Source organism: Macaca fascicularis, chromosome 11 (assembly GCF_037993035.2).
Source record: "Macaca fascicularis isolate 582-1 chromosome 11, T2T-MFA8v1.1".
Taxonomy (NCBI): domain Eukaryota; kingdom Metazoa; phylum Chordata; class Mammalia; order Primates; family Cercopithecidae; genus Macaca; species Macaca fascicularis.
In genome coordinates, this window is record NC_088385.1 from 123,671,878 (window position 1) to 123,688,632 (window position 16,755).

General features: G+C 45.5%; 1 protein-coding gene across 14 annotated transcripts in view; it reads right to left on the minus strand.

Annotated features, from left to right (window-relative positions):
* The window catches only part of SPRING1 (SREBF pathway regulator in golgi 1), a 139,543-nt gene that overhangs the window by 105,535 nt on the left and 17,253 nt on the right, over positions 1–16,755 (minus strand). For 7 of the 14 annotated variants that reach the window (XM_074007972.1, XM_065524860.2, XM_074007971.1 and 4 more), the window contains 2 exons: positions 14,618–14,769; positions 14,081–14,194 (listed from right to left, as the gene is read on the minus strand). In XM_074007972.1, coding sequence (XP_073864073.1) covers positions 14,081–14,194; positions 14,618–14,769 — 266 coding nt within the window. Of the gene's footprint in view, positions 1–11,534; positions 12,603–14,080; positions 14,195–14,617; positions 14,770–16,755 lie in introns of those variants that run through there. The other 7 variants (XM_005572342.5, XM_005572341.5, XM_074007973.1 and 4 more) reach the window with 5 other exon arrangements.

The following is a 16,755-nucleotide window of genomic DNA, read 5'->3' on the forward strand; positions in this document are numbered from 1 at the left end:
ATTGTTAGGTGAAAAAGAGAAAGAGAGAGAGAGAATGGAGCCCCGGGGCTGCTGGGTTCCATAGCTCCCTGTGAATGATGGCCCCTGGAGATGCAGAATGAAATGTGGGATTTCACCCCCTCCATGATCCATGCATGCTTGGTGGAAATTGACTCTGGCTGTCCAAGTCCACAATGGTGTGCAACTCACTTTCTCTCCAACTCATCCTTCAAAGCCCCATTTAAGAGATATTTGGTTACAACATGGTAAAATATAATGGGATCCCAATTTTTGTTTCTATTAAATATATGAATATATAAGCACATGTGTGCATGAAAATAGATACACATCAAAGGGTAACAGTGGTTGCCTACAGGTAGAAAGGCTATGGAGCTTTTATTTTCTCCTTCATATTTGTATTGCTCTAATTTTCTATAATGCAATGTATTAATTTGCAATTAGAAAAATATATATGTGTATTTTAAAATGTATCTGTAACCCCAACACTTTGGAAGGCCAAGGTGGGCGGATTGCTTGAGTCCAGGAGTTCAAGACCAGTTTGAGCAACATGGTAAAACCCCATCTCTACAAAAATACAAAAAATTAGCCAGGCATAGTGATGTGCACCTGTAGTCCCAGACACTCTGGAGGCTGAGCTGGGAGGATCGCTTGAGCCTGGGAGGTTGAGGCTGCAGCGAACCGTGATCACACCAGTGCACTCCAGCCTGAGTGACAGAGCAAGACTCTGTCTCAAAAAAAAAAAAAAAAAAAAGATAAAAATAAAAACATTGTTTTATTCTGTAAGGCTTCTCTGCCTGCCTCACTCACATAGTAACACTCCTTTTATCCTCACATTTATAACCCTATATAACGGGTAGTGGCATAATTGCTTATCACCTCCAACAGACATCTGATGACAGATATCATTCCTAATTTATCATTCCATCCAAAACCCAGAAATGCCTGCCTTTGATATGCTCAGTGAACATAGTACGCATTACCAAATACTAAGCAGTATCTTCTGTGTGAAGCCTACGTTAAATTTTTATTCAAGACTTTGTACCCTTTGAGGAGACAGTAATACAGTCCCTTCAATGCTTTATATTATCATGCGAGATTACTTCCCTTTTTGCCCTTGCTGCCAGGAAGCTTACTTGCATCAACTGTGTTGCTGGCTTACAGTTGCACGTCTGATTCTAAATTTCTTCCTTGAGTCTAATGTGTGGCATTTCCTCAACTTCTTTTTGAAAAGAAACAAGCTACAATCAGTGTAGCTCTATGCATGAGGTAGGAACAAATAAATAGTGGTTACGCTGTTGAGGATAAAACATTTTCTTTGGAAGTCCAAAGTGGTATTTTATCCTAAGAGGGATGGTAGCATCAACATCTAAGGGTGCTCAGGCACTATGTGTCCAGAACCAGAGGCTTGGAGCAACTCAATTTTAAACTCCGGAAGGGATGAAGCATCTTCCAGTACTGTCTACTCCCCAAGTACCTACACAGAGCCGGGCGAACAATAAGCACCCTTTAAATACATGCCGCATAAATGCTCAGGGCTCAGAATTCCTCATCCTTGCCATGCAAGGGGTCACAAAGTTTAACCCAGGGTTTCTCAGCCCTAGCACTTCTGACACTTGGGCCAGTGAGTTCTTTGTTGTGGGCCGGCTGTCCCGGGTGCTGTGGGATGTTGAACAACATCCTCGGCCTGTACCCACCAGATGCCAGTAGCACCCCTGCACATAAACATTTTGACAATCAAAAATGTCTCAAACATTGCCAAATATCCCTGGGGACAAAATCTCCCTCTGGTTAAACAGCATGGGTTTTTTCCAGGTGTGGTGGCATGGGCCTGTAGTCCCAGCTACTTGGGAGGCTGAGGCAGGAAGATCACGTGAGATCAGGGATTGGAGACCAGCCTGGGCAACATAGCAAGACCCCATGTCCAAAAATAAATAAATAAATAAATATTAGTCAGGCATGGTGGCTCATGCCTATAGTCCCAGCTACTCAGGTGGCTAACATGGGAGGATCACTTGAGCCCAGGAGTTCGAGGCTGCAGTGAACGGCGATTGTGCCACTGCACTCCAGCCTGGGCCACAAAGCAAAACTTTGTTTAAAAAAAAAAAGAAAAGAAACGAAGAAAGGAAAAAACAAAGAAAGAAACAAAAACAACAACAAAATGTCTTCAAACGTTGCTTGAAGTGGGTGGTGTAAAATCTCCCACTGGTTAAACAGCACTGGTTTCAAGCAACACCTTCCAGGTCCTGGAAGCCACCAACTACAATCCTAGAATACCAGGACTGGAAGGACCCCATGCTTTATCCTGTTTACATCCTTTCACAGATAGGCCAGGGGGCCCAGAAATAAGAGACACATGGAGGCACAGCCCCTGCCCATAGGAAACGACAACGGGTGATCAAAACGTGCCAAGGCAACACGCTGCCCCGGCCCTGCTTGCACTTAGATTGGAGTTTGCAGGTGGCTCCTCCATGTCATGGTGTAAACTTGTGCTAAAATTAACCTGAGCATCTGAGACTTCCTCTATAAAATGACGAAAAAGAACTCCTGGCCGGGCACGGTGGTTCACACCTGTAATCCCAGCACTTCGGGAGGCCAAGGTGGGCAGATCACCTGAGGTCAGGACTTCGAGACCAGCCTGGCCAACATGATGAAACCCCATCTCTACTAAAAATACAAAAATTAGCCAGGCATAGTGGCGTGCACCTGTAGTCCCAGCTACTTGGGAGGCTGAAACAGGAGAATTGCTTGAACCCGGGAGGCAGAGGGTGCAGTGAGTGGAGATCGTGCCACTGCACTCCATCCTGGGTGACAGAACTCCATTCCAAGAGGAAAAAAAAAAAAAAGGAGCACCTGGCTGGGTGCAGTGGCTCATGCCTATAATAATCCCACCATTTTGGGAGGCTGAGGCAGGCAGATCACTTGAGCCCAGGAGTTCGAGACCAGACTGAGCAACATATCGAGACCCCCATCTTAGCAACATATCAAGACCCCCATCTCTACTAAAAAATTTTTTTAAATAGCTGGGTGTAATGATGTGTGCCTGTAGTCCCAGCTACTCAGGAGGCTGAGGTGGGAGGATCACTTGAGCCTGGGAGGTTGAGACTGCAGTGAACCAAGATCGCACCACTGCACTCAGGCCGGGTAACAGAGTGAGATTCTCTCTCTCTCTCTCTCTCTCACTCTCTCTCTCTCTCTCTCTCACACACACACACACACACACACACACACACAGAAGAATGCCGGTCTCAGAAGATGGGGATGGGACGCTGCACGTGCAGAGTGGCACATGGCGAGTGCTTCATAAATGTTTTTCTTTGTCTGGGTATGAATGGTTAAGAGGCCTGTCCCACTTTTTGTGTTGGCGGAGGGTTCAGGAGGAAGAAGGGGGTAGCTGTGGGTATTTATTTAAGACTTGGGTCTTCTCTGCACCAGAAGCATGCCCAGTTCCCTCTTCTGCAAGGGCTACTTTCCTGAGTCCCTGTTCACAAAATTGCCAGGACCCGGGAAAGAGTCCTGATTTGTCATCACCACCAGATGGTTCTCATCTATAGAAACAGCTTCATTGTTTTCAGGAGAGAGAGCTCCACGCAGGCACGGGGCCCATAATCTCTAGACAAGGATCACATTGAGGACAGAAAACCTATGGCATTGGTGCCACCAAGTGGCACAGAAAGCAATTGTCGGTATCTGTGCCACCCGCACCGCCTTGCTCTCCACTTTCCATCTCTCCATCTTCTTCTCCTTCCCTTGAAATCGTACCCGCAAGTGTCATTTGACTACACTGCCATCCTTCGAGGTCTGAAAGGGCTGCAGTGAGAAGAAAGGGCTTTATGATCACAGCTGACTCGGCTCTGTAGTTCCTCCCCATGCTAAATCAGGTCAATGAGCTGATTTGTGTCAAATAAATTAGCCCAGCCGGCTGCTAAGCTGCTCCAAGCCTATCTGTCTCAGGCTTCCAGGTTGGCATTTAGCAGGCTGCAGGCACAGCCCAGGCAGGTATGGATGCCACGGATGGAGCTCGAGGAGCACGCCCTGAAGTGCTGCCCAGATGGAAACCTCCCAGAAGAAACTGAGTCCAGTGCGTGCCTAGGGAAGAGAGCACAGTGGATTCCAGCTCCAGACATCCTGCTGCAGATGCCACGGAGCATTTAGGAACATCTTTAAAAACTGAAGTCCTTTGTACCCTCGAAAACCACCATGTAGACCAGCAGCTTGCCAGGGCGGAGCCGGTGCTGGGGGAAATGTGGACCACCTGGAGCTCAAATAATCTTACAACACCAGGTAGCCAGTGAGATGGTCCACAGATCCTTCCCCAGCCTTTTTATGTTTCACATTTCTGCATTTAGCAGTTCACTAAAATAAATGACAGGCTCAGGAGATCTGGAGGGCCGTTTTCCCGATCTGTCTCTCTGCTCTCTCAGGAAAGTCGGAGTCATGCCAAGAGATGCCCTGCTGCGACAGGTTTCTTCAGCATCCCTAATGCAGGTCAACTCCGGCCGCGGCAAATGCGTATAATTTATTTGTGCAGAACAAAAAGACTTCTTTCCCCACTGCATAAAATCAGACAAGGAAAAAGCAGGCAAAGCTAAACTCCTGTGCAATTATGAGAGGATTTTAACCTCTAACCGGGCTTCAATCTTCCAGGCACGATGATAGAAGTGGAAAGCGCGCTTGCCTGCTCTGCAAATGAATTCGCTATCATTGGATTAAATCAATCTAACAGGAGCTAATTATTTTAAAATAATATGGACAGCAGGGTCCTACCTTTATTTACATACAAATACAAAATCCACGTTTATATACAAAGTACAGGCAAAACGCTCCAGCAGAACTTTAATTAGTGGTTATCTCTAGGGGCTGGGAATCTAATTTGGCACAATTTAATTTCTTTGTAAGTTCGTACCTTTTAAGGTTTCTGCCTGGTAATCACAAAAGCAGAGAAAGGAAAGCCTTTTACTGAGCAATGCCTGTAGAAGCCCTGCTTAGGAGTTCCAAGACGCTCTGTGTATCTCAGGTTAAGCACACCTAAATAATTTAGCACTGCATTAAGGCTCAGAAACGTAGTAGTACCGTTGTGTGCTTCTCTGCCAAAAGGCAGCTATTTTTATGACAGAAAACACAGCAGCTGTTTTCACAGGTGCAGGGCAGCAGTACATGGGAAGTTGGTCCCAGCAGAGAAGGATATGGTGTCTCTTTAAAACTGGAGGAGGAAGAGGCAGAAAATGGTGAGCCCCAGTTAAAATCTGCAAGAGAGGAGGAGGAAGGAAGCCCTGGTTCGGAGAAAAACGGGCTCCAGATGGCTGGGCTACATTTGCCCTGTGAAAATCAAAAGCCTGGGTCCCAGCCGCTGGGAGACATGGGCTCTGTCTGGTCTTGCTTTCACAGCCAGGGGGACTTTTGGCTTGTCACAAAAATTGGAATTTGGATCTGCAAGATACGCTAGCAATCACCCTTAATTGACAAATGAGGAAACCAAAGCCGGAGAGGGTAATTTACTCAAGGTCATTAAGGTCAGTGCTCTTGTCAATAAAATTAGGATATTACTCACATACTTCATACTGCTTTTGTTGCACACACATGCACACACGCGTGCACGTGTGCACACACAGAGCCAATGTATGGGAAACATCCCCGAGAATATATGTCATCACATTTACTATTCAAATTAGCATCAACTGGTCAAATATTTATTCAGGTAGTAACTTACTCAACATTTCTATCTTGACATCCCCCAGTACAACTTAATACAATGCCCCAATCCCCATAGGACAGGACAATACTCTCTCTCGCTCTCGTTCTCTCTTCCTTAAGAATAGTGAGATGTGACCAACAGAGTCTGGAATCTTAAATTACTGATAATGGTGATCTCTCATTTAGCCAACACTTTTTTCCCCTCCCCAGACAGGATCTCACTCCGTGGCCCAGGTTGGAGTGCACTGGTGCAATCACGGCTCACTGCAGCCTCAACCTCTTGGGCTCAAGCCATCCTCCCGCCTCAGCCTCCTGAGTAGCTGGGACTACAGGCATGCACTACCGTGACTGGCTACTTTATTTATTTATTTATTTGTACAGACAGGGTCTCCCCATGTTGTTCGGGCTGGTCTCAAATTCTGGGCTCAAGCAATCCTCCCACCTTGGCCTCCCGAAGTGCTGGGATTACACGTGTGAGCCACCACACCCAGCTGCCAACACCACTTTCGATTTTGGGATACACTGGGTGTACAGTGATCAGAAGCTTACCTACCCCATGTTGCATTAAAAAAAGTATGAATTTAAAAATTCCAAGAATAAACTACCCTACCAAAAACTCTGGCAGTGCTGATAAACACCACATTTCTGAGAGTGATATGTCTTGGTCCTTCTGGTCTCATAGAGTGTATAGTCCTGAGAAAAAATAAACCTGGACTCGTGGTAAAAGATTCGAATAATTAACTGCTTTGCTCATGGGTGTAACTGGCAAGTCATTTTCTTTACTACAATACTAAAGGCTGCACTTTCATTTTACACACAGTCCAGCGGTTCAACTCCAACATCTGGGACTAATTGAGTCGTGCACAGGAAGGTCACTGAAGAGGTTCTGCGGAGACGCAGTCAGCCCATATGCACGTCACCACTCGGCTCCTAGCTCAGGTGCAGACCGACGGCGACCGCTTGCTCCACTTTGCTCTGTGACAGCAGACCAGATAAGGCATGTCGCAGATACATGCTGAAAGCAGGGTTGCCTGTACACAAAACTGTACTCACGCTGTGATAACACGCAAAAGGTCACACGCTGGAAGAGCCTTCCTCAACAAACAATAGACTAACCGGCCAGAGGTGGAGAAAGCCTCTCAGAGTCCCACTATCTTTGTTTTTATTGCTCCTATTTACTTACATGATACCTTTTTAGTAGAATGACTAGTTTTCTAAACAGAACCTGTGATGACAGGCCCACATTTCTTCCCCAACCCCCACCTCCAAAGCCACTCCATTCAAAGAACTGCTGGCGAGGTGCTGGGGAGAGCCAATCTGTCGTGGAGGGGAGGCGTTCCTACTCCTCCAGATCCTTCTGCAGACAGGAAGGTGTCTGCATTTGGTGGAGTCCAAGAGTGCGGTGAGGACACAGTGGCAAAGTAATAATGCCATTCCTTGAGGCTGCGCCGGGCTGGTAGAGACATGTGAGGAAGTAACATGTCCTGGGGGGATTTCAGGGTAATTTAATCAGCAGCACTTCAGCACAGCAGAAGGCAAGGGCAGGGAAATAATGAAGTCAGCACTCAGCTACCAGGAGCTCCTCTGTTCAACCTAAGGGGGAGATGTGACCCCAGAGCAGGGCGGCTCACACTTCCATCCAGGTAATTCTGTGTGGTGGGGGCTGTCCCGGGCACTGCACGATGTTGGGCACCATCCCTGGCCTCCCTCCACCAGTGCCCACAGTACTGCCCTCCTCCCCAGCTGTGACAAAAATGTCTCCAGACGTTGCCAAGTGTTCCCTGGGGAGTAAAATGGCCCCTGGTTGAGCCCCACTGCCCTAGGTGAACTGGAAAAGTTGGTTTGTGAATATGTGAGCTTACTTGTTTCTAACACAGGGCTGAAAAACAAGAGAAGGGGACAAAGGCTGCTTTCATTTAAAAATGTACTGTTGTAATCAGTGAGAAAAAGAAACAACATTGGCTAAGTCACGAATAGGCTTTTCACCATATGTACATGATACATAGCCAATCAAAACAAGGAATGGGGCTCATTCTACTAGAAATTAAATACATTCAAACAAGAACATTGAGATCCATTAGCAAAATGTTTAAAAATGTTATCACAGGGTTATCAGGGGTATGACAAAAATGGACACTCCCATACACACTAGGTGAATATATTGGTGAAAATAGTTCAGATAAACACACAACCATGTATGTAAAAGTATTTATCATCAATGCATTATTTGTAGTAGCAAAAACAACAAGCAGCCTTAGAAACCAGTTAATGTCCTCAGCAGGGAATTAATATTATTGTATATCCATGAAATTGACACCATGTGGCCACGCAAATGCATTACATAGGCCTCTATGTAACATAGGATATTCATTTGAGAATTGTTTTTCAAGAGGACAAAGTGCTTTCATTTTTGCCTAGAAAATGGGGGAAGACAAAAATGGGTGGTGCGTATCTCTAGGTTGTGGGATTTTAGGTTATCCCAAGTTTCATCCTTACGTGCTTCTGAATTATCTGAAATATCGTATCTTTAGCACGAGTTCTTTTAAAAAATAGTAACAATAGTAACAAAAGCTCTGTAATTCCTACCCTAACCCCAGGAGCCCACCCACCCCATCTGAGCCGACCCCTTACTGTCCCTGATATTGCTCCCCATTGACTTGCAGACATTGACTTTTTGCCAAGCTTCAGGCCTTGCTCACATCGACACTTCACAGCGACCCTGAGAGACAGATGCTATGACCCCATTTCACAGATGAAGGGCCTGAGACGCAGAGGAGGAAGACTGCCTCAGGCCATGCCGCTAGTAAGAAGTGGTAGTTCCCAACTCTAGAGTCCCAAAAGAATTGTCCTACCCGTGAAAAGTACATCCAATAAGCAGTACCTTGCTACATTTACAATTTATCTGCAGATCCCAAGGATGGGAGAAGCTGCACTCAGAAACTTGCAAATTGTGCAACTGTTCCCCACGATTCCCTTGGGGCCAACGCCGGCTGAGGCATCTCCAGGAGGCCCCAGTTGGGCTTGGGGACATGCTGAGAGGTGACAGCACTGCTCTCAAGTCCTATCTTCTGCTTCTGCAAAAGCTGTGGAGCTCACCCATCAATAGCAGATCCAGGCGGGCGCACTGGCTCACACCTGTAATCCCAGCACTTTGGGAGGCTGAGGCGGGCAGATCATCTGAGGTCAGGAGTCTGTGACCAGCCTGGCTAACATGGTGAAACCCCGTCTACTAAAAATACAAAAACTTAGCTGGGTGTGGTGGTGCATGTCTGCGATCCCAGCTACTCAGGAGGGTGAGGCAGGAGAATTGCTTGAACCCAGGGGGCGGAGGTTGTAGTGAGCCGAGATCACGCCATTGCACTCCAGCCTGAGTGACACAGCGAGACTCCATCTCAAAACAAACAAACTAAAAAGCAGCTCTAGCACTGGCAGGTCCCAGGCCCTGCGGAAGGTGTTTCCCTCCCTCCTTTGTCCTTGCCTGTCTCAGAGCCCTTTTCAGAGTCTCTTGTATGTTTCTTTCCCTGTTAGGACCAATCTTTACAACTTCAGCAAGCGCAGCAAATAAGATGCAGAACTGGGGGAGATGCGCTGTATGACTCAATTCCCTTGAGCCTAAAACACTCACTTATTAATAACATTTTTTTCTTTTTTTTGAGATAGTTTCATGACTACAGGTGCATGCCCCCATACCCGGCTAATTTTTGTAATTTTAGTAGAGACGGGATTTCACCGTGTCAGTCAGGCTGGTCTGAACTCCTGCTTTCAGGTGATCCACCCGCCTTGGCCTCCCAAAGTGCTGGGATTTACAGGCGTGAGCCACCGCGCCCCACCAATAAAGTTTTTTCTGAAGGTGTTTTCATCCCTTTTGTGATCTTCTAAACTCCCAACGTGTACCACACGCTTCGTTGGGCTCCAGGCAAACAAAACTTAGACAAAGTCCCTGATTCTAGAAACCCTCGGTCGAGGGAACCACAAACAAACCAGAGTGGAGGGCAGGCAGGGGTCCTAGGCTGGGAGCTGGGAGCCTGGAGCGCGTGCCAGGTGCTCTGCAGCCCGGCTTCATTATGGAGGCTCAAGCACTGTGAATTTCCAAAAACCGTGAACACACCCCTAGCTGACTGAAGTACAAAAAACATATCCCACAGCCACATGAAAATGACCTTTGGATCCTCCACCTAATTTGGGTGTTTAGGCCGCCTCGCCCCCTTTTGGCCTGGACAATTGAAATGTATCTGCTCTCAGGGGAGCCGCCCACCGTGTCAGGGCTGGAGCTGGCAAGAGACTGAGAAGAGGGCTAGATCTAGAGTCAGAGATGGAGTTCTTGTTTGGCATCGGTCACTAAATCTCAGTGGGGACCCAGGAAGTCACTCCACCTCTCGTATTTCCTCATCCACAAAGTGGAAATACAAGCAAGCTTAAGTCTCCATTGTAAGGTTGGAGTTCCTGTTTGTGAAAGCACTGGAAATGTAAAATGCGCTCTTCAAGTACAAAGTCAGAGAGGATCCGTAAATAGGCACAGACTGCCCTTTGGTATAAACTGTTCACATTAAATCTACGTACGTTATGTTGCTCAAGAGTTAAAATAAGCTCAAAGGAGAGGCGGATACCAATGTCAACCGGGGGAAGACCGACACTGAAATTCCAAACTGAGTTAGCAAAAACAATAGATGGATGAGACATGCAGACATGCCACGATCCGTCACATCAGAGGTTCGATGTAGTCCTGCTGCAAACACATGGAATCGGGTAAGTCCAATGCCAACGGAATAGATTTCTTGGGATCTAATATTTTTAAAATTGCCTGACCAGCTTACCCTCTAGGAAAACTTACTTAAGGGAGGCAAATAACTTTGGGAGATGAGTATAAGAGGTAACAGGAGGAAGTTAAGGAAGAACGCCACTACATACTGCAGGAATGTACTAGAAGGCAAACATGGCCCAAAGAAAAAGCTCCACTGAAAAAAACGTTGAATACTGACCATAGAACTAGCACCTTGCTCCCAGGTCAATAATATGAACCAAAAAAATGACAAAGACCTTGCTCAATCCTGAGGTTCGTGAAGGAATATGGGAGAGTTGTGTGTTCATGTGACTCCTGAAACCAAAGAGCAGTACTATTCAAAGGGCATGTCTTCATCTTACGATCACATATTCTAGACCCTGAGCCGCAGAGTCTGCGTTACAGTAGGAAAAATGGGGAGTGTTTCATGCCTGTGGATTCAGGACACACCAGCAACCTACATGTGTAGCATTCTCTGAGTCATAAAGACCATTCTCATCTCCCACTGAGGGCAGGTGGAAGACTCTTCTCGCAGTGCTCTGAGAGGAAGTTGGGCTTCTTCTTCTTCTTTATAAATCATAGGGAAACCAAACATTTGTGCCTGTTACATCCCCAAAGCTGAAGGCAATAAAGAATAAACACATACAGCAAGCTGCAAGGTATGTGTTTAGGAATTGCCTCAACACTGGGTTTCTATTGACAGAACAGGGGAGGAGGTTGCCTCTGACCTTCCTGAGGCTCCCACTGAACCCTGGCTGAGTAGCCCACAGTTAATTTTAAGTGGCAAAAGAAATGAGAACAAATTCCTCCAGGAAGAGAAATTAGATTTCTGCTAAAACAGTGCTCTCCATAGGGTATATGAGCACATTCAACTGCCACTGGAAAAGAACCTGAGGGCAGGCACACAGCGCCCACTGCTAGGAATTTTACAATTAGATTAGAATGGAAGAGTGTCTGAGTTTTCAGATAATTTTACACGTCAGGATATGGCTAACAGGTCATGTTCAGGGCCTATGCTTGATACTGTCGAAATACAAACAAAAATAACTGCCTAGAGAGAATATCCACGTCCTAAAAGAGAAAATGTTTTATCTGGGAGGAAGAATGATTTAACTCCTGAAACTCGAGAACACAGAACAACAACAAAAACAATTTCCTTGAACATATTCAACTAGAATGGCAAGGCATTTTCCTACATAAAACATTAGAATTTTCCCATTACTCTAAAGGAATCCAATAAATAATTTTACAGTGAAAGGGCCTGGATCAAAACGGAAAGTGACACCGGCCCCCGACGAACACAAGTCACAGGTCCCTGTGCAGGTCCCAGGGCTGAGTCATCCAAGAACTCCAGCAAAACCGCGAGCCCGGCCTCCGGTTTCCTCTTTCCCGAATGGGACTGGCTGGAGGGTCCAAGCTGCTTTACAGAAGAGTTCCATCTGGTAAGCCCGGGCGGTGAGCAAAGCCAACGATGACAACACGAGAAGTAGTCAAAGCCAAGGTTTCCTCACGCTGCCTTTGTCTTCTTCCCGCAGCCTGGCCCGATGGCTGAAGCTGGGCCCCAGGAGGCGAGTTCTTCGGCAGGGCCTCCTCACCCAGGCTGGAGCAAGTCCGCCGCGCCCGTCCACCCAGGCTGGAGCAAGTCCAACGCGCCCCTCATGCGGGGAAGAGCTCGGGCGGGCTTTCTCCATAGCAATACTTTGCTATAGGGTCCCGGTAGGTGTTCTCATGCTGCACGCTCTGTTGGCAAAAGGAAGATAAGAGCGCGGTGAGAGTGAGCACAGCTTCACACACCTCCCTCTAGGAAGAGTGAGAGTGGATCGGGACTGTCAGACTCTCCCTGCAGGAGGCTGGCCGAGTCCATCTCCAAATGTCACTAAAGGCTCCAAGGCACTTTCTGGAACAAACAAGAATGCTCAACCCAGAACGCCAGCGCAGAGCATGAACACGGACATAACATCACTGTGGCACTGTTTCTTTTTGTGTACACCAGTGAGTAACTTCGCCGTGACCTGGTGACTCAAGACAACTACTTTTTCTCCAATTACTGGGAATAGTCTAAGATCCGATGGGCGTTCTGCACCTGATCCTGTGCTTCATTCAGTTCCCGGTAAGGCACGCTGCGGAGACACTAAGGAGATGCACTTTAAATCGCTTTCATGAAGTTTATGTACCTAAAAATTTGGTGCATGAGCCAATTCCTACAATACCATGCAAGCCTCATTTGGCTAAGCAAATTGGAAGTGTGATTTAAAGCAGACAATCATTCCTGATGGCTAATTTTTCAGCAATTTGTTTTCATACAAGCAACTTGAGTTTTTGGCTAGTCTAGAATTCATTAATTAGTCCAAGACCAATGCTAAGCAACAAACTTGTAAATATTCATCCAATTTAACAGACATATAACCAAATCTTCTCTTTCTCGGGATACTTTTATCAAAACAAATCAAATGGCAATTGGGAAATCTTTTTATGGTAAAAAGACCAAGTCCGAAAGTATAGTAGCTTCACTGAAGACTAGAAATAATTCCTGGGTTTTATCAGTGAAGGAAAGAAAATACTTCGCCTTTTCTAGCGTTTCTCAGAATGAGAGAGAATCTGAATCAAAATGAGTCATGTGTTCAGCCTTCCTCCTCATTTCCTTTAAAGCTCATTCAAGTGGAAAGCTCTTCAAGCAAAACAAGACCATCAGGAATTTCTTAATGTTTTCAAATGCTCATTATAATCCCTGAAACATTTACCCAATGATACTGAATGCTCGCAGAACAAACCAGAGACATGAGAAGGGGCATAAAATCAAAAGGTGGACTACAGAAATCTGGCAAAGGGTACAAGAGCTTTGGAGAATGACAAATGAGTCCGTTATCTCAGACGAAGCCAGTAAAATCTTAGAGACACCATGAATAGAAGCCAGAAGAAGTGTGCTTGTATAATAAACATGTCTGGTGATTTTACAAAGAGAGCTACGACAACTGCCCAACCACAATAGCTGAGAGCCGAGGAGACAGTGATGAAAAGGCAAAAGACTTTCAGACGCTTTCGGCAGCAGGTGCAATAATATTTAATGCCCAAAGAGCGAAGCATTTAATGACGGCACGCTAATATGTATTGAGAGCCTGACAGCCTACAGATTTATTCATGTATTTTTAAACATTCACCTGCCTCATCCCCTTGAATCCTAAAATAAACAACGACTCCATCCCAGAACAAATTGCTACTTACTCTAAACAAGTGGTTACTGGAAAGCCTTAGTCATATTTCAAAGACGGGAGGAGGACCTTCTCTTAGGAGCTGGACTATTAGGACGCCACCAGATTTAAAAATAATTTTAAGCTTCCACTTAAGGAGCAAATGTACCAACCACATAGAAGAGATGCAAGTTAATTAGACCTTGATTTAATAAAAATGCTTCACCTCCCCTAACTTGTATAAATCTCACATTGACATTTTAAATACCATCATCACACCAAACAAAGCGTGACACAGCTTCATTTGAGTCTCTTCTCTTCTCCATTACCACCCCACCAAAAGGATCTCAGTGTGTATTTTCTAGTTTCCTTCTAACCGATCAGCTGCCATCCCACAGCTAGAGACATCACAGCTTCTGACCTGGGATGAGGTCCTGCATTTGGCCAGGCACAACTCAAAGTGATCTTCGACTGCCATGAAGAGGTTCTGGAATGCCACAGCTGCCCGGTTGAGGAAGCGCTCCAGGAGAAGTTGCTATGGAAACAAAAGTTAGTGCCTGTAATAAATTACCTAAGCCAGCAGAAGGTGACCTTGCCTATCTCTCCTAAACTAAGAGAATGCTGATACAGGGATGGGGAGGGGGTAAAGAGAAGGAGAAAAGAAGGGAGGGAAAGGGACACACGCATGCATACACGTGCATGCCAAAGCACCCTGGGTATCTTATTCATTAGATATGTGATTAGCAATACAATGGTCCATTCTGCAAAAGAACCATTCAAGCAACTGGGAACCACCTCCTTTCACGTTAGATAAAAGCTACTGTGCAGCAATTTCTGACACCTACAAACTTCCTGAGTTTTATTTTCAGAAGAGCCTCACATCAAGAGTCTAATGCTCATCATAAAACAAAGGCCAAAAGAAAACCGGAGTCGCAGAACCAGGAGCGACTCCCCATACCTTGTTGGGCTGCAGGCAGCAGGAGACACAGTACTCATAGGCGCTGCAGCAGCCGTTGGGCCAGCAGCCATCACAGCAGTACTGCTTCGTGCTAGGGACGTTGACGTTACAGCAGCCATTTACCAGCAAATCCTTCCTCTCACAAACGTAGCCTGAAAGTCAGAGACCAACCTTAGCATAAAACCAGCAGCCTTGCCACCTCCCTACCAGGGATGACCATGAAGCAGCAGTGAAAGTATAGAGACAGAAGCTGGAGTCTGGGGCATCATCCCAAGCACCGAAGAGCTGGAAACTGGACATAATGTGAGTCGGACTTGCTTTCCCCATGCAGTCATTGACAGGAAGCAGGCACTCCCCTGTTATCGCCAGGCTACACGTCGGAACCTACCTACACCTACTGTTTAGTCTGCTGGCACATGTTTGATTTCATCACCAGGTCAAGCTATAGCTACATTCTCCTGTTCTAACCTATGCAAGCCAACATCTCATCTGTGCATGAAGAAAAATGTCATTCTTTTCTAAACAAAAAGTTCAAAACAGAAAAAAAACCAAGGCACTGATTCACAAAAGTGAGATCCTTCTAGATTGAACAAACAAAGCACTCTTTACAAATATCTTTCAGACGCTCACTGCTTACTGAGTAATTTGGAGGATTATAAAAATAGAAATATTCACATCTAACTCTTATAAACTGATTTGTACGTGTACACGCCAGGGACTCAATCACCCCTCGGCCTTCGGGAATGCAGTTGCCTAATACTCAAGAAAGAAAAAAGCCTCCTAATCCCCTCCTTCAACTTTTTATAAATCCCATCATCTATATACACATGCCCCCTCCAACCCAGCCCATTCATGCCCAACTTTAGAGAAAAAAAAAATCTCCTTACAAAAGCTAATGTATTGTTCAGAGCTGCTAAACAGAGATTTCTCTACATCCTTCTGGGAATGGGACAGAAAAATGTAAGGATAAGTCCATAAGGGCCACCAATGGCCCTGAGGAAACTCCCAGGTGCACACATGAGCTCCCAGGTGCACGTTCAGGCCCACAGGTGCAGAGCAGCTGCTCCCCGCATCGCTGCATTGCAAATGCCCAGCTTCTTCATCCTCAGAGAAGGAGACTTGCTGAAGTATATATAAGGTTGTTTTCAGAAACTACTTTAGAAAACAAAGTCTGTTCAAAAGCAGGAGGCACCAGTAGAACAATGGTAATGAAGAAACTAAAAGGGCCCTCACTTAAGACTTGAGCAAATGAGGCCTATAGAGAACCAGGTTCCAGATACTTGGGAATCGGTGCCTTTTGTTGTAGTTGTTGTTTATGTTATTCTGTCTTCTAAATTAAGAGAGGATGATTCTAACGCTATAGTAAATGTTTCTTGGGATTCTTCCTATTTCTACTCATTTTCTTTACAGGGACTAGAAACCAACACAAAATGTAAATAAGTTAGTTAGCATTTTCCTCAAAATTCTGCTCAAAATAATAAACATACAGCAACTCTATATAATGTGACTTAAACTCTGCCAGTTGAAATTCTCTTTCTGCCCTTTACTTTTCATCTTGTAAGTGTAAGCATCTCAGGCATCCTTTTTTCCCCCCACTGCCAACTTATAGTATTCGGCCTTGAAATGCAGCTCTTTCTAAAGCTTGCTGAAAGCAAGCTCATCAAGAACTCTCACCTTGCATCAGACATCTACTCACTCAAATGTTATCTCCAACAAGGAGTCCTGTAAGATCACAACCTCATACTGTGTTGCTATTGCCTTGGAAATTAACTTCCAGCCTATTAAAAGTTTGTAAATGCAAATGATCTTATTTAATAATGTGTTACCCTGGCAATATTCACAGCAGCATCTGTTTGCTAAGAGGCGTAAGTTCTTACATGCTTTCTTTACTAAACTACTTACTTCACCCATATTCATGGAGAAAAATAAAACCTGTAGCTCTTGGATTTTTATTGATTGATTGATTCCTTCATTTCTGGACTCAAGGAGTCCAAGAGTCTGTCTCACCTAAATTAATCGAAAGAATATTCTTTCACTAGCTAAGATAAAAGATGACAAACTGCGCTCACAACCCAGCGCTAAAACATTAGAGTGAGTGTGTAAGATTTCATGTGTTCTCACTGAGTGTCACACATCCT